Source organism: Zerene cesonia, chromosome 6, assembly GCF_012273895.1.
Source record: "Zerene cesonia ecotype Mississippi chromosome 6, Zerene_cesonia_1.1, whole genome shotgun sequence".
In the NCBI taxonomy this organism is placed as follows: Eukaryota; Metazoa; Arthropoda; class Insecta; order Lepidoptera; family Pieridae; genus Zerene; species Zerene cesonia.
The window spans coordinates 1,907,329-1,930,351 of record NC_052107.1 but is presented as its reverse complement, the minus strand read 5'-3'; the positions used below and the strand labels follow the sequence as shown (position 1 = coordinate 1,930,351).

Sequence of the window (23,023 nt, the reverse complement as noted above, 5' to 3'; positions counted from 1 at the left end):
TGAAGTCATAAAGAATCAAGGATGTTTGGACGGTTCCGTTAATTGGTTTTAGTGACACATAATCTTCCGATCTACTTTAAACGTATCTATTTATAAATCACACAAAGTATTCGTCGTCGAAAGGAAAATATTTGCCTAAAATTTTTTGAACGAAGTAGGTATATTTCTTCGGTAATCAAATGTATTCATTTATTTATTTATTTATTCTTTATTGCACACTTTCACACTTTCAAAATATAAAAAAGAAATAAAATTTAACAAAAACTAGTATGCAAATGGCGGCCTTATGGCTAAAAGCCATCTCTACCAGGCAACCGTTTACAAATGTACATTATAGGTATAACATAATCTTATATAAACAGAATAGTAATGAAATATTGTGATTTTAGAATATGTATTGAATTTGAAATTCTTAAGATTTATGTTAAACAAACACTACAGATAAAGTCCGATAAGATATATCATTATTAGGGCACGATAAACATAGAATATGTATTATCGTTGTTATATAGGTTTGTTTGTGAAGACATAATATGCGAGAGCATTATTTGTTGCTTAAGAATTTTCACCTTTTGTTTTATTCACTCAAATAAAACACTTTCCTTAAGTTACGAGATAACATAATTAATTTAAAATGTTTGTTTTATTCAAATACTTAATTCTGTTTTAACCCAATTTAGATCTTATTTTCATACAATTTAAACTGAAATTCTTAAGATAAAATAAATGTGTCAATTCTTTCCATTATTCTACAGTTGTCACTGGATATTAAATATTTCCAATAATACTAACATTGCATCTTTTTTCTATAAAATAAAAATGAATTTAGCAACAAAATTCAGCCCGATCTGTAGAGTGGTTTGGTCTGTGCGTTGATAAATCACTATGTCATATATATATATATATATATTTAGAAGTGTAGCCAAGTGTAGAAAAGAAATTATAATTAACCCACTAATCCAGATCCATTTGGTTAAAAGCAATTTGTTAGTGAATAATTTCGTTTAGCATTGGAACAGGGCGTGTCTTGATACCTGAAATTAATTAGGATAATTACGTTTCCCGATACATAACTAAAGCGTATTCATAGAATATTAGCACTTAGAAATTAAAGAGTTTTTAACGGATTTTAAACGCGATTTATTCGTTATATTATTAACCCGACGTTTCGAATACTTTACAGCGAGCGTGGTCCACGTTTAAAATCCGTTAAAAATTATTTTATTTCTAAATGTATAATACTCGTGTAAAATCAAACACAAGAAAATACTAAAGCAGTTTATTTCAATTCAAATATTATTAAATATGGAGTAGATGGGAACTCCTAGTAAGTTTAAGAAAAAACCTGCGTCAGGGGATCCCGCTCTTCCTTAACTTAAAGTAAAAGTAGTTAACAACAAATGAAAGATTTTTTTATCTTTTACTAGGTGCGCCCCGCGGTTGTCCAGCTGTCTACGTACCAAATATCATTGCAATTGGTTCAATAGTTGTTGCGTGAAAGAGAAACAAACACATACACATACATCCTTACAAACTTTCACATTTCTAATAATAGTAGGATATATAATATACTAGCTGCGCCCCGCGGTTTCACCCGCGTAAGTCCGTATCCCGTAGGAATATCGGGATAAAAAATAGATGTTGGCCGATTCTCAGACCTACCCAATATGCTTACCAAATTTCAGAGGAATCGGTCAAGCCGTTTCGGAGGAGTATGGCAACGAAAACTGTGACACGAGAATTTTATATATATAGACTAGCTGCACCCGGCAGACGCTGTTCTGCCTTACTCTTATCATTTAGGGGTATGAAAAATAGATGTTGGCCGATTCTCAGACCTACCCAATATGCTTACCAAATTTCAGAGGAATCGGTCGAGCCGTTTCGGAGGAGTATGGCAACGAAAACTGTGACACGAGAATTTTATATATATAGAAGATATAGTAGGATAGGGAGGATGGTAAAAATATCAACTATCCTACTATCCTATCCTGTCCTCCTAATAGGATAGGATAGTATCGTAGGATTCAACTAGTAACATATTGATTAATGTAATTAGTAACATTCATTATAATTTGGATATCGTTTCGCCGTTCAGTCATTGATACATAAGAGATATTTGAAAAATAGTTATTTAACACATAGTTTATACCTAAGACCGAAGACTTTTTCAATCCTGCATGTATACTACACTTTCCAGATGCTATTGTGAACTTAAACTCTATGTTACTACAAGATTAAGCTGTGTTTAGCATTTTTATATTTTGCTTTGCACCTGAGCTCACTTCGGCCGTGTGGAGTATGTGGAGTATGGTCCTTAGAATGTGAAAAATTAATGAAAGTGACGTAATACGCTTTTACATCAATATTAAGGCAGTGATGGATATTACTCTTTTCTAAAATATAGATTAAATAGCGCGAATGGTCGTTTTTTATATATATTTTATTTTATATTTACATCATACAGTATGCCACATGTCATCATTTTTTCGGATTTTTTAAATTCTTTATATAGGCCATAAGCCGAGGCGAATAGCACGTTACATATAATTTGAAGTGTAACTTTCTATGTAATTCGTGAAATAACTAGAACACGTGTATTTAAAAACTTTCTATAAATATTCCACTAGATCCGTTATATTTCTGCTGTTCATCCTGACTCGTTTAATAATGTTGTAATCCGATCACAATGAATGCGTAAAGCAATTCTCTTTGTCATGAAATGAAAAGATAATGTACCTGTGTGAGGTTAATAGGAAAATTTATTACAATATATTTGTAACTGCGACTTTCGTCTTGTATTTAGGAGCGGTACCGTAATAAAACTAGATAGACACGCGGCTGGATTAAGCTTTTTTCAGTCTAATGGAAAGTAATTGTTTTGCTTTTAACTTGAACTGCAGAAGAATAGAAATTCTTTAAATAACTCATATTATTCTTTATTTAAATTCAATTTAGTTTTCCATAATCCACATACTAAATTCAAATTATTCTCCCCAGGGCCAGTCTACCAATCAGGAGTGCGCGTTTACTCCAACGGTCACGCACACAGACGCCATCTGACGCCGGCATCAGCGATGGCAGCGCTTCGCCCGCGCCGGCCCCGTCCACGCTGTTACAAGATGTCGTTGACATCAAGACGCTGCTGCTGCAGCTGAAACGGGTCTTACAGGAGGTCAGTTACTAACAGTCCACTATAGAAATAGAGTTTTACTTGTGAGTCATAATGTATCGATATAGAATATATCATAACATCACGACGTGTGCTAACGTTACGTGTTACAGTCACGACATTCTCTTGTCACTAAATTTAAATTTCGAATGCATTCCTTGTTGTTATCTTTACGTTAAAAAAATATAAGTAAAACTAGAAGCAAATAATAGCAAAAAGTTTATAAGGCCAAAACGATTTTCGCGGAATCGTCTATCTAATGGCATTATTAAGTATCACAGAGTTTGATTTGTGTGTAGTTATATCGTGATTGATGTGATTTAAGTTTAGTGACATCAGAATTAAGGCCATTGACAGCGATCTACATCAATGTGAGTCTGTTTTTAGAGCATTTTGTGGTTTTGTATAAAATTGTCATGCGTTTATTTTACCTGTAGATAAGCCACTATTTTTTTATTGCTTTTAATATTTTAAACTCGTTATTTCTGTGTCTATTTGTCGATTTTTTTACAATTAAGTTTGATAGAGTGAATGTTTTTTGGCATCTTAATAGAATGTAGATACTTTTTTGTAACCTGGATCGTAGTCAATATTTTTTTTTTTATATACATTGCACTTATGTCAAATTAATAATTTAATAATCTATATTCTTAACATAACGTCAGCTTAGGATCGAATTAAATCGAACTAGCAAGGAAATAAATCTTTACTCCTAAAACATTGTTGACGTTAATAGATTAACATTACTTCGAAGCTCTCAGGTCTCAAGGTTACTACCTTAGAAAGTCAACATAAAAGAGCAATTTAAACGTAACCCAATTTATTGCCAATACGCGTAGTAATGACTATAAAATGAACCACATGCGTGTCTTTTAATCTGTATCAAACATTGCATGTTTAATTTGAATTACGCGCAGTCGTAGGAAGCTATATTATGGCAACATTGCGTAGCAGTTTTCGCTAATTGATTTTAACATGCTTGCAATATCGCGTGGTAATTTATTCTCATTAGCATAGTGAGTTTTCTCGTGATCTGTCAATGTCAAAAGCCACAGATAATGCTAAAATATAGTGTAAAAATAATAATGAGAACTGATAATATTTCTTTTGTTATACATGTGTAGATTATAATCAGAGTATAAAAGCGATCCTAATTATACACTCCTCCAAATGTTTACGAAGATAAATAGAAGATGTGGTCATTAATTAAACTATTGCAATTATACAGTTTGTTTAAACACTTGCATTATCTTTTCATTTATGTTGTTTTAATTTTAATTAACTTCTTAAGACTCCATGTTGCACAATGCTTTTACAGATGTTAAACATTTTATTCGATGAATATCAAGCACACATTCACACATTTATCTGAAAAGGCATTGTGCAAAAGACATCTATAATCCAGTTAAGCATGACAAATTAAAAATGTTTTAAAGCGATTTCGAACGCCGTACTGCGGGCGTTGAACGTGGCTATTAAATTTTTTTCTGCTTGTTGGCACATGATTTGTTCGTGTTATAATTTTTATGTTTTGGTTGCATCGTTTCGCTGCACGCAACTACAGCCCGGGGAGGAGCACAATTCGATGAGTGTAAGTAATTATTTGCACTGCGTTTTGACGGTGCACGGGTCGGCTTGGGCGTTTCAATTGATACAGTTGGTTTGGCCGATATTGGCGATAGAGTAAATGTGGAGTTGTAATGTTCAACTATGGAAATTGTGTCGATTGTTTTGGGTTATTGAAGTCCTGTTTTCGTTGTTTGTAGCAGTATGTTTAGGCGGTTTTGGATTTTGAGTGATTTTTACGTTTATTATTCGATAATTTATAGTAAAAAGCTGAAGAATTTGTTTGTTTGAATGCGCTTATATCATATGCAGTAGCTAACACAGTAGCATTTCACGAATATCTACTGTGGAGGTGTGGTACCTTACCCGGTACATGCTGGCCCGATTCGTGCCAAAGCGTGCTCGTCTCATACTCAAATTGCGAAAGATAACTACTATCGATTTTAAAATTCGTTCATCGGATATGTAGGTATATGATCTCTGCGTAATCATCCTATCCTACTAATATTATAAATGCGAAAGATTGTAAGGATGTGTGTGTGTTTGCTACTCTTTCACGCAAAAACTACTGAACCGATTGCAATGAAATTTGGTACGTAGACAGCTGGACAACTGGGATAACATACAGGCAACTTCTAATAACGATATTTCTACGGAATACTGACTTACGCGCGTGAAACCGCGGGGCGCAGCTAGTATTAATATAAATGTATCGATTGCGAAGCTGAGGCGGACTGCTAGCGGTTGTTTGTTAAGTATTACTACAGCTATTAAAACGTTTAGTTAGTGCAAGAAAAATTAGGCGTTCGATTAAATTTGGTAGCGAAAGAGATGATATACTAGCATTTGCCCGCAGCTTCGTTCGCGTTGAATTAAGAGTATTTTAATAGATGTTATATAAACATATAAACCTTGCTCTTTAATCACTCTATCTATTAAAAAAAACCATCAAAATCCGTTGCTTAGTTTTAAAGATTTAAGGATACATAGGGACAGAGAAAGCGACTTTGTTTTATATTATGTAGTGATAAACCATTACCGTTCTACGTTACAACTCCATCTTTACAAATATTTTTCTTCCAAAACTGACTGGAGTTCGCAGTTTGTGAAAGCAATTTGGGCTGCAGGTGCAACTTGAAGGTTTGCTGCATATGCATGGGGGTGTCCCAATAATATAAGTAATGCGCTTAAGATAAAAAATGCATTTCATTCTTTGATGAAATAATGATACCCTCATATTGTATTCGAATTTATGTCATACTATTTAGTAATCTGTGCTGCTATCGTTAGCCTTTTTGAGAACCTGAAAAGATAGGTACATTTTGAACCAATTCAGTAATGACAAATATAATATATTATAATGTATCAATATAATACATAAATATAATATATTCTTCTTGCATTCAATAAACAGTATATTGCATCTTTAACTGGACCAAGAGTTGTAGACATAGAAGTCCAAAAACATCATACAACTTATAAAAATTCATAGCAGTATAAACGTATGTTCCTAATAAATCAATGATATGTTAGATACTGTCCTTATTGTAAAGTAATCGACCTTAATTGCCATATAACTGATAACAAGATCTTCTATTAAGGTATGAAATGCATTTGGATTTCTTCGTACAAGTTTCTGCACTGTTTTTTAACGCTTTTTATTTATTTCTTTATCCTATTTCGCTAACAAGAAGAAGAATGTGGTAATGTAACAGTTTAATACTTTTTGTAATTGATTAAATTGTATAAAGCTTAGCACTTACGAGTATTGTAGTATATGAGAGCATTTGATTTAATCGAATCTTCCAACATAATTCGATTGATTAAGGGATTTTGGAGGCTTCTGTTATAATTGAGTTTTACTTTATATTATAATTTATACTTTTGGTGGTGGGTGAAGTAGAAATAATAAGAATGTTTCCACAGTTGTATTTGCTATAAATGAATGGCCATTGCATTCATTTTAATTAGAATGATTTTTAAAAATTTCATGAAAAAGATAACGACAAACATGCGATGTTTTGATAGCGATATTAATCTAGTATATAATATCATGAAAACTCGCACTTTGCAATATAGCCTATGCCTTCATTAGTGCAAGACCTGCTGGGTTGAGCCGAAAAAATATTGTCCGTATTCATACTTAAAATGACAAGTCACTTAAAAAGACTTGATTTGAAACAAAAATACGTAATCTTCAAACAAATAATAAATATCGCGCTGCATTTGCAGAGCGAAACTCTCGACCCGTTGCTAGCGGCGTGCGCGGAGAGCCCCGCGCGCGGCAACGGGCGCCGCCCCCCCGCCTCGCCGCTGCACCCCGACGCCTGCGCCGAGATGCGCCGCCAGATCGTCTATCTGCAGGTACACGCACGCACACGACTCACACTGGACACATTAGACACGTACGCACACATGTCAACATGCACGTGCGTATGCAGCTACATACACGCGAACGCACACTCGCGTATACTAATTTTTTTATAGTAAAAACATTTCGAGGAAATGTGTCATATGACAATTTTATTAAAATAATTGCCGATTGGTCAAAAAACATTAGGTATTGAGGACGATATAAATTTACCTAATACTTTTCAAATTGACAGGAGCGGGGTCGTTTGCTTTCAAATATTTGGAAATTTTAACAAAACGTCCTCTTAAGTATTAATTTTTATGTCATAGTCGGCAATGCAGAGAGCTGCAGCAATAGAGCTGGTGGGTCGCCTGATGGTCGCCGCCCATGAACGTTTGGAGAAGTTTAAGGTCGATTGCAGACCTTACGCCTCTTCAAATGACAAAAGTGGAAAGAGATAAGGGAAGGATTGAAGAGAGGTATAAAGGAAAGGACTGGGCAGGAAAAGGATATGGGCCTCCGGCTCCCCCACTCACCGAACGAAACACAGCAGTATGCTATTTCACGCCACTCTTCTATGGGAGTGTGGTACTTCCCCGGCGCGAGCTGGCCCAATTCGTGCCGAATATCCAGTATTTCCCAGAGCGTTTAAAATGGACAATTTGAAACGTGCACCTTCCAGAGTCAGTTAGAAGAGCGAGACCGGCTGGTGCGCGTGCTGCAGCAGCAGATGCTGCGCATGGCGGAGGGCCACGAGCCGCGCGCCGACGACACCTGCAACGTCGCCACGCAGACTGACAGGGTGAGTGCCTGATTATGCGACGCTAACTCTAACATTTATACAACACTAGGTGCGCCCCGCTGTTTCACATCGCGTCTGTATCCCGTTGGAATATTGAGATAAAATTGCCTATGTGTTATTTAAGTTGTCCAGCTATCTATTCATTGCAATCTATTCAGTAGTTTTTACGTGAAAGAATCCATACTTACAAACTGTCGCGTTTATAATATTAGTAGGATTCAACTACAGTGCCACGAACTTATGTTTAAATGAATGGTGTCGACACAGCCCTTTCAGTGTAACTTTTAGAATAATACTCCTGGAATTATTTCAATGGCTTTCGGGGTATTTAACAATTTAAATAAAAAAATAGCAGTAAAACATACCTACAAATCACTTGAAGTAGCCAATGAAAATTCAACATTTTTAGTTACATTTTTTGCCATTTCTAAGCGCATCTTTGGTGGCACTGTAGACTTCTTTTAGAACAGCTTTTTATATATTTACCACCGATTAAGAAAGAAGTTATAAAAATAAAGTCCGGCAAGTGACTAGGTAGGTACTTTTTAAAATTCATAACAATTTCACATTTTTATTTTTAAATATAACGATGTTAAATAATTAATTATCCTGCAGTTCTTAAGCGAGAACATGGATTTTCATCTATTTAGGGAATAAACAAATAGTGTCCGAAAACGAAGGAGTTCTAAACCCCCTTTTTTTGTTATTATTGTACCACCCAGGGACGTAGGTGATCTTTTTTTGGAAACAATAATTATTCGATCACGAGGATCACGAGGATCACGGGTGGCCGAGAGGCTAGGCGTTGCTACGGTTAGGCAAGATACGCAGGTTCGAATCCTGCCTCGTGATCAAATTTTTTCTATTCTTTCAAAATTTCTCAATAATTATTCGTTTAAAACCTATTTTATACATTGGTATGTTTCCTTTCAGTTGCGGCCGCCGATGGGTTCAACTCTTACCAGTTCTGATAATTCCGGATTAGTGAGGTAATTATCTGCATCTAATCTGTATCATCCATCATTAAGCACATCTACACATCGATATAATTCATCACACGGACGCACTATATTTCAAAATGTATAGATTTTTTCATATATATTATCCTTTTATATAGATTTATTTGTATTCACAAAAACTTTTAAAGCTCCTTAAGTTGAAGCCTATAAGAATTTCTTTTTGTTTCCATTTTAACCTTTTATTCTTCCCCAACGAATTATACGAATCCTGTTTTCAGAAATCTATTTCCATGAAATCCATTAAATCTATCTATCTATTATGTCTATTGTTTTAGGTTTTTCGCCGCTACGTTAAACTCATTGAAGTCCTATTATATCACATTAATCACACCACTTAGAATATTTCATCCCCTCACAAACTTAAAATTGTCACAATACAAAGAGCTATGCTTTGAAGGCACCAGAAACACAATATCCAAAACCTACCAGCTAACCACAGACATACGCAACTCCAAATGGATAATCATTTTCAAAGATTACATGAACAAGAAAATGACTTTTTCGCCCACCTCTATGTGCAGGATCACTCTCACCATGACACCATATTTCACTGGCGTCTTTATTTAGCGTACCATTTACGATCGTAGTGACACTTTTAGTTAATTGCTCTCGTAGTTAAATCATTTTGTAAATCTCGGTGCCCGTTAATTCCATTTCTATTTCCTCACATGCTGCTTTCATTTCTTTGGGATATATTCGAAATGTGTGGATATTGAACGCGACAGTTTCCACTTGGGCGGTTCGAGGGTTCGTCCGTCAGATCAGGTAGCGTGGTTGGATTGCTTGCTTGCTGTATTCCTCCTGTGTTCCATCAATGTTATCTGCTTCTTGCATCTCGTGTATAAAAGTTCTGAGAACACTATTCAGATTTATGAAAGCGAAATTAACAACTATTGTAGGAAATTTTTCGATTCTCAATAGCCAATTAGCCTTCTTTGTGCTCGCTAACATTAACGTCTCTGTGATACTCGCCTTACTATATATACTCTACTGCTGAACCACGCACAATAATTGAACTAATATCGCCTATATAAGTCTGAAACTGTCGTGTGTTTTTTCTAAGTCGTTTTGTGAATTGTTTGGTTTTTGACTGACTTTTAATCTTATACTTCGATTATGAAACTTTTGTCTGTGTTACACGCTGCCACGTCAGAATTTAAAGGTGAGACATTCGTATTACCTCAGATTGTTTGTAAATATTTCATATTTATTACGAACTTCAATATAACAGTAAATGAATGTATCTACACTCGTAATAACAAGATATCTAACCTTGATAAAGTCAGACTAATTACGACGGTACATCATTGAAATTAAATCTTGTGTAACTCAAATAAACATTATTATTTCCAGTTGGAATGAACAAGGGAGCGGAAGAAAGCTGCCGTTATACAGTGAAGCACAAAAGACAAAGAGACCTGTTACCAACGGGGTAGTGAAATGTCAGTGCGGTGCGAGAAATGTGAACGGACTTGACGATAACGTACAGACAGACAAACGAGACGCTATACACCTCAAACCGAACAGCCGGGTCGGCTCCAAATACCTCCAAGCCGTAGCTGGCAACGCCGAGAGAAGGTACGTCAAGAGAGATTCGTCCTTGGGAGAGAAATCGGACAGAAGAAATCTCTACACGAACAGATCTCGCTCGATAGAAAACTTCCAGAACCAGAACTACTCGACGGCGGAACCCTTGCTGTCCAGAACCGCTGTCATAGAAGAGACCACAATGAAGCACCACACGTCGTACGGGGATCTGTACAACGGGAGGATCGGGAGCAGAGAGAGCGTCAACAGACACAGTCCGAGTCTGAACGGACAATCCACGGACACGGATTACAGCTCAGACGGAGGCTACAAGTCTCTGCCCTCGTCCATCAACTACGGCTCCCCGAAGAAGGTCAGCGGCATTCCGAGGAGGTCGCTGGAACAGAAGTTCATATCGACGAAGCAAATCCGGGCGAGCGCCGTGTGAAATTGTTCTAGAAACTTCTGGAAATTTCTCTTGAACGAAATCGTGATAGTCGGAAACCAGCCGTACCTCGGATCTCGGGTTCAAGACTGGTTCTAGGGTTGCCACTTCTGCCCTAACTTGACAATATTAAAGAGATAATTTATTGCACATAAATAGCATTTTCGTGTAGCGCAGAAGCTTTGCCGCTGTTTAGCGAGTCGCTTTGTGATGTGGCAACTCCGTTGGTGCATATCACGAGGATGCAGGATGCCATTCGTCACAATTACAGGCTCACTCGCATTATGGTTCGCGACGCTAATATTAAGTTGAAGATGCCAAAACGTTTGCTTATGCATTTTATTTTTTATTTGACTTGAAATCGTTTATTTCAGAAGTGGTTGCGTTTCGCATATTTCCTTTGTACATGACACCTGTATCATAATTAGGATATCGGGAGTGTTCCATAGTTTAATTTATACAGGCGAAAAATATCTTAGATTTTCTATGATAGACTCGGTAGATGATAATGCTGTTATGTGATAAGAGTGGCTGTAAGTTCTTTTTTTTTTCGATATTTTATAATCGTCTAATCCTAAATGTACTATGAAAATGTAATCGGTAGTTAGGTAACAAATAGGTACAAAGTTATATTCCTTGTGCATTTGTTGATTACGAGAAAGTGAGTCTTAAGGGAGGGCTAGGATGAGGTGTCGTTTATATTTTTATGAGACAATGAACAAATTATTAATGAAATATATCGCGAGCGGGCTTGCGCATGTGACGTTTTTCTACCTTAATAACCCCGCAATATTTTGTGGTTTAATTTTACAAAAGTATGAAATAGATTTATATAAATACACCAATATCCCTTATTCTAGCGCTCTCTGAGACTATATAATCATGCCTATTAAACTATTATATTATCTTGAATAGATATATTTTCCGCATTGCCTAATTTAAGTCCTATTGATACCTATTTATGAAATACTAGTATGCATTTTGTGTACTTAACGCTATCAACAGCAGAATTATGTTATTGTATATGTTTCCTCATACATAAGTGAAAACCCAGTAGCTTTAGTAAAATATATATTATCATTAATTTAAAAATCAAATTGTTTCAATAAATAACTTTAATTTTGGTTGCGTTTGTTATTTCACCCGTGTGTTTTCTTTCATTTGTAAGTATTTACTTTTATTGATAAGAACAGCAATTATTTTATTTTATTAATAACAAGCTTTCATTAAAAGTGGTTCAGTGGTACTAGCGTAACCAGACACACGCATAAATGTATATTCGTTTTATTTCTATTCCAAAAAATATTATTTTACAAAAGAAAATTTAAGAAATATTTCTGTCTTAGCATAAATAAGTAAATAAATCTAACAGAACTTCTTTCAGAAAATTTCAAATCGAAATAGTTATAGAGATTAGCGAGTTCCAACAAACACTCTTCAGCTTTTCGTTATTGATAACTATAGGTATTAGTTTGCTGACCCGTGCCGCTTCGTTGGGCATCTCGAAATTTCTTGCTTCACAGTTAATATATAATTGATCTGAAAAAAATTGTTATGTCACTCAGGAATAACGCAAGGGTAAATTGGTAAAGGAATTTTCGATATTGTTTCTATAATAAGGTAATATAAAATCATATATATATATAAATATACTATGAACAAAGTCAAAACTGTCCCTTTATTAATGATCATATATTAGTAAAGATATGGATTAAAACATATTTCTTATTAGATTCCAATTAAATACTGTGACAATATTAATATGATATTAAATAGATGTATTTTTCACCACCCTGGGTTGGCTGTTAAATCACAAAAAAAAACTAGTGTTTATTTGCCTGTTATTTGTTTAAAGGAGTGATCAAAATAGAATTGTTGGTTTTCTAACAAGATAACGTTGCATGAAATTGGACCAATTATTGAATTAGAACCCCTTTCTCCCAAGTTTATGAACAGTGACAAATACCGCCATCTATAATTAAAGTAATAACATCTATAAGATATGGGTATCTTTTTCGGAGTATTAACACACCGACATGTTTAAATTAATTTCGCAATTACGACGTTATTCCCAAATACAGACAAAGAGATTTTTTACAATGAAGTTTGTTTAATATGGACTTTTCTTGAAATATCGTTAGTAATCAGTATACATAATTTGACCTGATATGTTTTTATTATAGTATAGTGACTATGAGAGCCGAAACGATATCTCCAAAATTTGGGTCACGATCCACTGACATAATAGTATAAACTAAATAGTTAAATCTCATTTGAAATAGAACGATATTTTTTTGTTATTGGCCTATGTATGCTTAAATCTTTAAGACTACCCAACGAATTTGATAGTTTCTATTAATAGATAGAGTGATTCAAGAGGAAGGTTTATATGTACAATAACATGTATTAACTTATCCAAATTTAACGCGTGCGAAGTCGTGGGCAAAAGTTACTATTGAATAAATTTTGTCTCTCTTTAAACTTTAATTTTATAGTATAAAAATCGTTCGTCATTGCAGGTACTACATAATGCAGTAAAATCATATTTCTTTTATTTTTAGAGAAACAGTTCACATAAAAATCGTATTTTTTCTTTTCGAAAGTTCATGTGTATATATAAACATGAATTTTCTTTTTTATAAATAACATCAAATTTAGAAAAAAAGAAAAGAAATGAGCACTAGAAAAAACCTTGCTTTAAAACAGAGTCGTATTTTTTGTCTTTACTAATTTAACACATTAGAGGTAATTGTAGTTACGAAAAACTACCCACAAGTAAACTAGAAATCCTATCACCATCGTACTTGCTTTCCACGTCCATTTATTAATAACCGTTGTTCTTGAACCTTGGACAAAGCGGTGATAAGCAATATGTGTAGTCAGAGCTGACACCCACACACCCACCGGCTAGCTGGTTCACAGTCGAATGTGATTACTACATGAACACTCGTTCGATACACTCTGAATAATTTTGTTTTGTGAAAACATTGTGTAATTAGTGGGTTAACAATTGTGTTGTGTTTACAGTAAGTTACCTATTTGTTTTGTTAATTTTTTATACTATAAGTACAGAAAGAAGGATGTAAACTTTTCTTTTATTACAATATAAATCGAGTAATATTAAATGTAAACTTATACAAAAGGTTATCGTTACAATGATTTTCGTAAGGTTTTAAATTTATCTAATTCCTCTAATCCTTATTTAAAATTACTCAATTATTGTAACGCAGTCCATTAGTTTTGTAACTTGTATGTACTTATTCCCCCTGAAGTTAAATATTATATTTTATAATTAATAATTAAATTAAATTATAGTACTTCTCATTGGCCTTTTGGGGATAAAATATGTAAGTATAGGCTAAGAAAATGAAATATCAATATATGCTTCGTTCATTAGGACAATATCGTTATAATATTAGATATTTTAAACAAATTTAAGTTTTGTATTTCTTATCTTAGAAACAATAAATTTATGTAAGGAGGTAAAACGTTGAAAAATATTGTAACATCAAACATTTATTATATAGGTATAGTTTCACATATTATATTGAAAAAATTATCAAGTGAAACATAAAGCAAATAAATATGTTATAACCATTTAAGATTAAGTAAACACAGTTTACTTATTGAATTGTCAAACAAAGAAAACGTTTAATTTAAGATAAGGATCTATTCTGATCCTTGTTTGAACCCAGTAATTTTAGTGTATCCATATTTATACAGTTTCAGTATGTGGTTGCTCACTTAGAACAGGAACCTATGTACTCAGATGAAAACTAGCCCGGATGATTACCAGTACTTAGATAGATTATTTTCATCATATAACAAATAGACTTACGCATGCATTACATCAACTTATTAACAATTTAATTATAATATATCAAATGTGTCTATGAATTTTTTTTGTTGTTTGTATGCAAAAATATATACTTAATAGTCCTCTCTGTTGAGTTGGATATCCAGTTGAATTTCTAATTAAGCTCCAAAGAGCTCAACTTGGACGAAATGAGTTCGCATCATTTGAATTCGCATGATTTTATAAATAAATTTACGGTAAAGCGAATAATATATTGCAGGACCCAGACTGATGAGTATATAGGCGAGTGCGAAACCGTAAAATAACACTTTCTGCTTAGGTTTTTCTGTCGGGCTTCTGCTCTCTTATTTATCGAACGATTAAAGCGAAACAAGCGCTTGGAGATCAAAGGCGATAGTTTCTTATAATGAAAGAAAGAAAGAAAAAGTATAATAAGTATAATGCCTACCTAATTTTGAAAAGAATCTCCTACCCCATATCCCCTTAAGAATAATTCCAAGTGACGTTAACCATTACCTAAGCATATGATGCTTTAATGATTTCATATTGTTAAAGGTCACCAGTGCGCTCTTATAATCAAATATAGATAGGATTGATGTTATCTCTTTAATAGTAAAACTAAATGGGGCATGATAGTTTGTTTTATAATGAGATAATACTAGATTAAACTAAATAGTTTATATTGAAACGTTTAACATTAAAATAATTTTATGATACACGAAGACAGTTGACTATGTCTATTTAATTGCATATCTTTAGACAACGATATAACTCAAGTTTTAATAGTAGCTAAATATATATTTTCTCATCCGGCAAACGTTGCTGCCAGGATACTCATCACGAAGCAGTATGCCCATTTGTACCAAGGTCACATCCCGAACTAGTGTAGGTACCTTCTTATGAAAAAACGTCGGAAATATCGGATTAGCTGTTTCAGAAAAGTGCACCATATTGACTTGAGATTTTCACACATTCAAAAACATATTAATTTTCTTAGATTTTAATTTTCGTTTCCGTTGTTATAATTGTACTGCAACCAATTAGTTATTTTTAAACTGCAATAATTATTGATATTAAACGCATTGACATACCTAATAGTTTCGCTCAATTTTTGCATTATTTTGATGATTAACCTGGAGAGTGACGGTATTTCAATGGAGAGAGTTGTCGATTTAAGTCAAAACCAAGAGAAAGTAACCACTTCCACTGATATTAGGCAAATTCAACATCATAACATCCAGTTACTTGGTTCTCGCTGATCAATGTGATCCATTATTTAACGTTTTTAGTTGGTATCTATAATATTGAAATTTAATTTAGTAAAGGACAGTTTCATTTTCTCTCTTTAAATATATACCGTATTTAATTCTGTTTATGAAAGTAATTTAAAGGTTGAGGAAAGTTAATTCTTATGAAAGTAACATTTTTTATGAAATCAATGATATTTCTTTTAAAAATTCTGAGTAATACAGCATCAATCGACCCTACTTTATATTGATTACATACCCAATTAGACGCCTCAATCCTCTTAACATACGCAAGTAGAAAAATCTCCAAAAGACTTAAAAAAATCATTACTTTTTGACTTTTACGATCCTTTATTTTTTACGGTAGTATATTATTATTCTAACAATAGTAAGTGTCAGTAACTTGTTTGTTTTTTTTTCTAGGTCTAAGACATTATCTTCAGTTGAAATAATTACCTAAAGATGAGGAGACAACCTCTCAGCTTACGATCAAGATTGAGAGAGGAACTCTATACATATTGCGCCTTCTGGATTGCCGTGTCTGCACTGCCTGCACTCGCTCTATCGTATGTTGGTAAGTTAATAGCCATTTGACTAATATCAGTCAATTGCTTAGTTAATTATTGCCTTATATAAGCCAACTAAAAAATTATTTTGGGGTTTTAATGTGTAATACACCATAAGATTGTTAAAGCTAGATTAAAATCTCACTCGCGAGATTGCAATTGTGGACATGCGAACGTTAAAGAAACTACCAGCAAATATAACGGATCCCAATTGTTCGTCAGAAGCCCAAATATTGCTTCTAGCTTTTCTATATTATTACACAATATTTTAAGAAAGTACATAGAACTTTAGGATAGAGATTCGTTCCAACTTCCTCATAAATACTACAATTGGCAAATGGTACCTGATAATTGTGTCTAAATTTGCGTAGGAACAGACAAATTGATAGCGAATTATGTTGATAATTTGAAAGGTCATTGGTCGCACCGATTAAGTATGATTGAACGATTACGAATAAAAACAATGCCTACGGATGATTAATTTCCGTAAATAATTTCGCTGTCGGTCTAGTGACGAAAAGTATGCTTAGAGGCAGTAACTAGCAGTCTTGGGTTTGATCTCATGTTTAGTATTTAAGTTATTATTTTATTACTATGTTACAGTTTGGCAGAAAACGCGGGTTCGAATCCCGCTTCGTGATCAAAATTTTTTTGTATTCAAAATTTCTCATTTATGAAGATTTCAATGCTATAAAACTAAGAATTAAATATTATTTTACAGTTAACTATAACAATCTAAAATTGCTATTATCTACTTAATTCGAAATAAAGCGGGAAAGTAGTATGCAACTATTAATTTCAAAAAATAAAACCCTTATGATACAGATTCATGCAAATTTATATTACAGTTGTTAGAATAAGCAAGCATTTATGGCTAAAGTTGCTTGCTAGCAAATATCCAAGCTTGGAGTTTATACGAACAGATACAGTCCGATCCTTGTTGGATACTCACAGGAATCAGGGTATCATTAACGTTCTGCTATGCGTCAAAGGTAAATATTTGAGTGTTATCTATACATATATAATTAAACAAAACTAGGTAACTAATTTCTATGCAGGGTTTAATAGACCCCAAAACAATGGTTATTAATTTTATTTTCTGTTTGTCTACATGTCTAAAACCACTTTGTCAAACTTATATACCTATGGTGATGGACCATACATTTTATTTGTTAAAAAAAGAGGTTTTTTGGGAGTCCTATAGACCTGTACACATGTATGAATAGCCACCGAGGAAAAAATAAATATAGTTGGAACCGATATGCAAACCCATGGGACTTTCATGGTAAAAAAACGGCTACAACGTTAAGAGCTATTTTGACGGTTCGTGAAACATCATACCTTGTATAGGAATAAATAATATAATATTTTCCATAAAACACGTTACAGGTACTCCAAATATAGAGGACATTAAACGCCAATTACATCAACACGTTATTGATAGACGAAATCAAAATGGTGATCTCATGTTCCCGCGATTGCGGCAACTCTTAGTATCTTGTTGGGGCAACTATGCCTGGGACAAGCACGTGCCCTTTAGACCAGAAAATCATGTTCTTGTAGCTAATTCTATATACAGAGGAAGACCTGTTACAGACACTAACATACAGGTTAGCATATTCAGTTCAAAATATCCGCAATACTGAAAACCATGCATAAAATCATGATAACGTTTCCTTTTAATAGTTCGACATTTTAAAATAATTTTGTAGTAATTATTATTTGCCTTTTTTCCAGGATTATATTAGCGATATAATATCAAAGTATTTTCCGAGCGATCATCCCCCGTGGCAGTATATAATAATTCCCTGTGTTTCCACAGAACCAAAGTATTACATACTAATAAGAGCTCATCATTTACTGCTCACGGGGAAAAATTCTCTTAACATTGGAGATTTTCTCCTAGTGGAACAACTGCCAAATAGATCTCTAGACCAGGATGTCAGACAATTGAGTCCGCTTTCGAAGCTATTTCCAACGCCATCCGCCATTCCAGAATTATGGTCAAAGCTGAATGAGAGTCTGTCAAATGTATGGAACGAATTTATATGTGAATACGATCCGGTAGAAAGTCCTCGAGCCCTGAAATCGCTACCTGGAGCGTTCCATGTCGCTGGATTGGTGTCTATATCAGTAGCCAGTGCTTTAAGAGAAATTTCTAAGAAGAGGTCTCAAGAACGAAACGCCCCAACCGCGTTCTCAGCGGCTAAATTCGTGCTTTCCGTACAAAAAGAATGCAAACGAAGAAATTTAACGTTACCAAAGGTATGCGAAAAATTCTTGACAAAAATATACAAATTATTCTTGCATTGACTTTAGTTTTGCAATTACAGATAATAATTTCACCTCTTGTAACAGTGGACCCTCGGAAATGGCCAAGACGAACGTTAGATGCAGCTTTGACAACAACGAAAACTTTTTTAACACTACCATTTAGAATGAGAGATGAAATCCTGGCTCTCTATGAGCTGAAGAATACAGGACAAGTTCGTCAAACACACACGTTGACTTGGAAGTATGGAGATTTAGTTCAACTGTTTATCAGAGCTGTGGGTGAAACGGTAAGAGGAACGGTGGAAGCATACCGGGCACCTCGAAAGTTATGGACAGATACTATTGGGGCTGATGATGGGAAGCGGCATTTGTTGCAAACTATATCGTTGTGTGGAAGAAAGGTAAAATAACACATTAGTTATAAAACACGAAAGAACAAGAACGTCTCGGAGCATGAGGTTATATATTTAAAAATATTTACGACTTCATGCCATTTCGGCTTATACACTTGAAACGATTTAAAAATAAGAAAGATAAAGCTTATATGGTTGTGCAATGTAAACAATAGTTTCTTTTAATTTAAATTAAGAAAACAAACTCTAATAATGTTCTGCCTTACTTTTAGGTCACGTCATGGTCCAGACCAGTGCCTCGAGGTAACATAGACAGAGCGGCTCGCGCTCTGGGGGTATCGTCTACTGACATAGCACTATTCGCAGCTACTGAGGCTCTCAGGGCATTTTTTGAACAGTCCCAATGTGGTACACCTGATTCAGTTCTAGTCACAGCGAGAGCGGCTTCAGAAGACTTCCTCTTTACTTTTGCTGAAGGCAATGGGAAGAACTATAAAAAATCTAAAACTGGAGGTAAGGCAATATATTATAGACAATTATGTCCTTCATAACCTATTAGTCTAATATACCATGATGTTTTATTATTAGGCATACAATAGATATGAATATATAAATATATGTATCATTATTTTACATTCATTAACATATTTTGACATAAGAAACATTACCAAAAAAGGCAATGCAAAGCAGGCTTGAAACGTCTAATCTAAAACTTGATACGTTGAATGAATGAAGTTACATAAAAATTAATTATCCTGAGTTGTAATTTCAGGTATGGTCTGTCTATCTCTACCGGTGGGTGCCACTCCACGTCGCATAGCCTCAGTAGTAGAGGAAGCATGTAACAGACAAGTAGCGCTAGCCGGCGCGTGGGCCGCCCAAGCCCGCTGCGGAGCCCTAACACGCTCCGTGCCTTCGCCCTTCGCAAGGTTGACGCTAAATGCGCTATCAAGAAGATATGCTGTATCGTACGCCGAAATAGATGCTCCATTGGACTCGAGGCAAAGGAAAACGTTATGGGGACAAGAAATAGATGCTGTTATGTATTGGAGACCTCCTCAAGCTAATATAAGTAAGTTTATCTTTTGAAAAGGAGTAGAAATGTCTAATATTTGGAATGATTTGCTAAATTCTGTTCATTAAATACGTAACTTTATTGAATGTTATTTGAACCAAGTACATAAAAAAGAATTTAATGATTTGGGATACATCACAAAATGTAAATTATTTTCAGGTATGTCACTAACAGTAATTCAGTACGCGGACACTGTTCGTTTAACTGTAATGGCCGACGCTCGTCTAACGCCGTCACACACAATACCGACATCAAGATGGCCGACAGCAATCGAGCAATTGGTCAACAAAATCGATCAACAGATCGCCCGTATTGCCGCGCAAGCTCAAGTAACGATCCCACAGACTATACAACAGATAGAACCGAGCACTAGTCAAGAAAGTCCAGAGACAAACGAATTCAATGCGGAGTCTGTACAAAACGTACCAGAGATAATAGAACCTGAACCACAGAGCACTGAAAGCGGCATAGATGAATCACAGGATAGTGAAGTTGAAGCTAGTCAAGGAACTTTAATGCCGCCTACAACTATAGCAGATAGTCCACCACCAGTTAGAAGGCATAGCTTTACGAATGAATAAGCAGTGTTTATAGTCATTAATTAGGACCATTGTGACTATGGAAATTTGAAGTGTAGACTGTTATTTAAGTTTGTATCACCTAAATGTTGTTGTATATTGTATTTTCAATGAAAAATAAAGAATTGTTTTTTAAATATTTTTTATTAACCTAAAGCTTTACAAAAGTACAAAAGTAACTATTGCTTCGATTTCTTTTTCTTGCCCTTCGCTTCTGGCGCGTCTTTACGTTTCTTCGTTTGTTTTTTGTCTGTGGTATCCACGATCTCTACGACATCCGTCTTGTCTATGATCTGAACGTCCATATCTTGTTTATCTTCGACGTAACTAAAGCCGGGTATACACGGCTTAACTAATTGGAAAACCAATTTCCTGTGCTGCAAGTTCGAACTGTCCAGGCTCAAACGCACGACTATTTCGTCAAATGTCCGTAACACGACTCCACTGCATATTTGAACGTGCTCCTGTAATAGACATTTTGAATATGACATAACGATTGCTAAACTATAATAATAACAGACAAGTAAGTGAAACACGAACGTATTTGTTTACCATAGCTCTCCCGTGCTCCTAGACCAGGACTTATTTACTAGTAACCAAAAGAATTCGAACGCAGAACTTTTATATTTTATTATTTAAAGCTTAATAGAAACAACCTTCGCAATACAAACAATGTTCATCACATAAAAAAATGGCTAAATTTGAAACTGTTCCTATCCATAGCAAACCTCTATATTTAAGTTTCATTTTTACAGTGGGAGCACGTTTAGTTCGGCACGAATTGGCTCGCACCTGATGAGTACCACGCCCTCACAGAAAACCGGCGTGAAACAGTAGCATGCTACTCTGTTTCGTTCGGCGAGTGGGTGAGCTCGAGGCCCGTTTCCTTTTCCTCACCCATCCCAGTCCATTCCTTGTTTCCACACGTGAATCCTTTCCTCATCATATATTCCATAAAGTAGGCAGGGCATCCGCAGAGGCCATACTTTGCGAATGTTCATGGGCGGTGATGATCGCTTACCATCAGGCGAACCACCAACTCAGTTGTCCGCTATGACATAAAGAAGTCAATAATATATAAAAAAACAAATACCTCCTCATTATAAACAAATTTATCGGAGGGCAGATATAAAGGCCCCTCGAGACCGTATTTCGGTATGAGCACTTGCAGGGCGTTGCGTTTCACCGCCAACACTACAGCCGATTCGATCTCGACGCGGTTTTTGAAGAGAATCTAAAAAGTAAAAACTAATATTATCAAGGTCACTTTATACAAGGTTTTTGATCATAAATATATCATGTTTCACTTAGAAAATATGATCAGATATAGTTTATATATAAATTACTAGATGCTCGCCCCGGCTCCACCCGAATATCATGATTTTTTTTATCCCAAGAGAGCATGTAATCGGGATTAAAAGCGATAAAATGCTATCACCCAAGTCAGCTCAAATCCTGTATGAATACCGAATTTCATCAACATCCGTTCAGTAGTTTCAGTGTGATTGACGGACAAACATCCAAACAAACAAACTGTCACAATTACAATATCAGTGTGATTTAAAACCACTCACATGTGTGTTCAGAGCTACGGACGCCCGTCCCGCGTACTGCGCCTGTCTGTGCCGATAGTTGAGGTTCTCGCACAACGAGATGGCGTATTTTGTGTCCAAAATGGACGCGTGCGTCGAATCCGCGCCGATACACGCCGCTAGCAGCCTGTGTACTATTACGTCTGCGTATCTGGAAACAGATTTGAAAATATGAGACTAGCGATCCGCCCTGACTTTGCCCGTTGGTGCATATAATTATGGTCTATAACATGTACCGATCGTGTACGGATCCAACGGTGAAAGAATTTTTTAAAACGGTCCAGTAGTGTCTGATATTAAGGCGTGCAAACAAGCAAACAAAAAAACTTCTACTGTCGTTATTAGTAGTAAGTATAGATTTTGTACTTAAATGCAATTTGTAAAACAACAAAAGTCTTTTGTTTGTCGCGAATCATGCATTACATCTAATGGTCTATTCATGACAAAGGTTTAAATCGTATCTGTTATTCAATAACCTGTATATCGGTACCTCTAATACTTTATTTACTATGCGAATCACGAGTGCATAAATTATATATGTATATCACTTATAAAGACTGATTGACAGAGAGACACGGTACACATGAGTGAATCATATAACTTAAAGACAGTCAGACTATTGAAACCTGACTTTGAC

At 35.0% G+C, this 23,023-nt stretch overlaps 3 protein-coding genes across 10 annotated transcripts in view; 2 read left to right on the top strand and 1 right to left on the bottom strand.

The window, feature by feature from the left end:
• Positions 1 to 12,008, top strand: part of LOC119840344 — an 83,129-nt gene extending 71,121 nt beyond the window's left edge. For 3 of the 8 annotated variants that reach the window (XM_038366911.1, XM_038366909.1, XM_038366913.1), the window contains 7 exons: positions 3,001 to 3,175; positions 4,737 to 4,763; positions 6,430 to 6,441; positions 6,971 to 7,102; positions 7,774 to 7,893; positions 8,827 to 8,882; positions 10,266 to 12,008. In XM_038366911.1, coding sequence (XP_038222839.1) covers positions 3,001 to 3,175; positions 4,737 to 4,763; positions 6,430 to 6,441; positions 6,971 to 7,102; positions 7,774 to 7,893; positions 8,827 to 8,882; positions 10,266 to 10,887 — 1,144 coding nt within the window. In that variant the 3' untranslated portion in view covers positions 10,888 to 12,008. Of the gene's footprint in view, positions 1 to 3,000; positions 3,176 to 4,736; positions 4,764 to 6,429; positions 6,442 to 6,970; positions 7,103 to 7,773; positions 7,894 to 8,826; positions 8,883 to 9,637; positions 9,991 to 10,065; positions 10,075 to 10,265 lie in introns of those variants that run through there. The other 5 variants (XM_038366916.1, XM_038366917.1, XM_038366915.1 and 2 more) reach the window with 5 other exon arrangements.
• A 1,765-nt stretch (positions 12,009 to 13,773) lies between these two features.
• On the top strand, positions 13,774 to 20,926 carry LOC119840345. Its single transcript, XM_038366918.1, has 9 exons — positions 13,774 to 13,910; positions 16,372 to 16,522; positions 17,363 to 17,506; positions 17,904 to 18,124; positions 18,252 to 18,779; positions 18,848 to 19,189; positions 19,414 to 19,654; positions 19,914 to 20,213; positions 20,376 to 20,926. Exons 2-9 carry the CDS (start codon positions 16,411 to 16,413, stop codon positions 20,795 to 20,797), a joined length of 2,310 nt encoding a protein of 769 aa, XP_038222846.1. The 5' UTR covers positions 13,774 to 13,910; positions 16,372 to 16,410; the 3' UTR covers positions 20,798 to 20,926.
• LOC119840346 (exosome complex exonuclease RRP44) overlaps positions 20,924 to 23,023 on the bottom strand; it is an 11,125-nt gene continuing 9,025 nt past the window's right edge. Inside the window, 3 exon segments of the mRNA XM_038366919.1 lie at positions 20,924 to 21,258; positions 21,888 to 22,028; positions 22,369 to 22,580. Of these exon segments, the coding sequence (XP_038222847.1) occupies positions 20,974 to 21,258; positions 21,888 to 22,028; positions 22,369 to 22,580 (638 nt within the window). The 3' untranslated portion in view covers positions 20,924 to 20,973.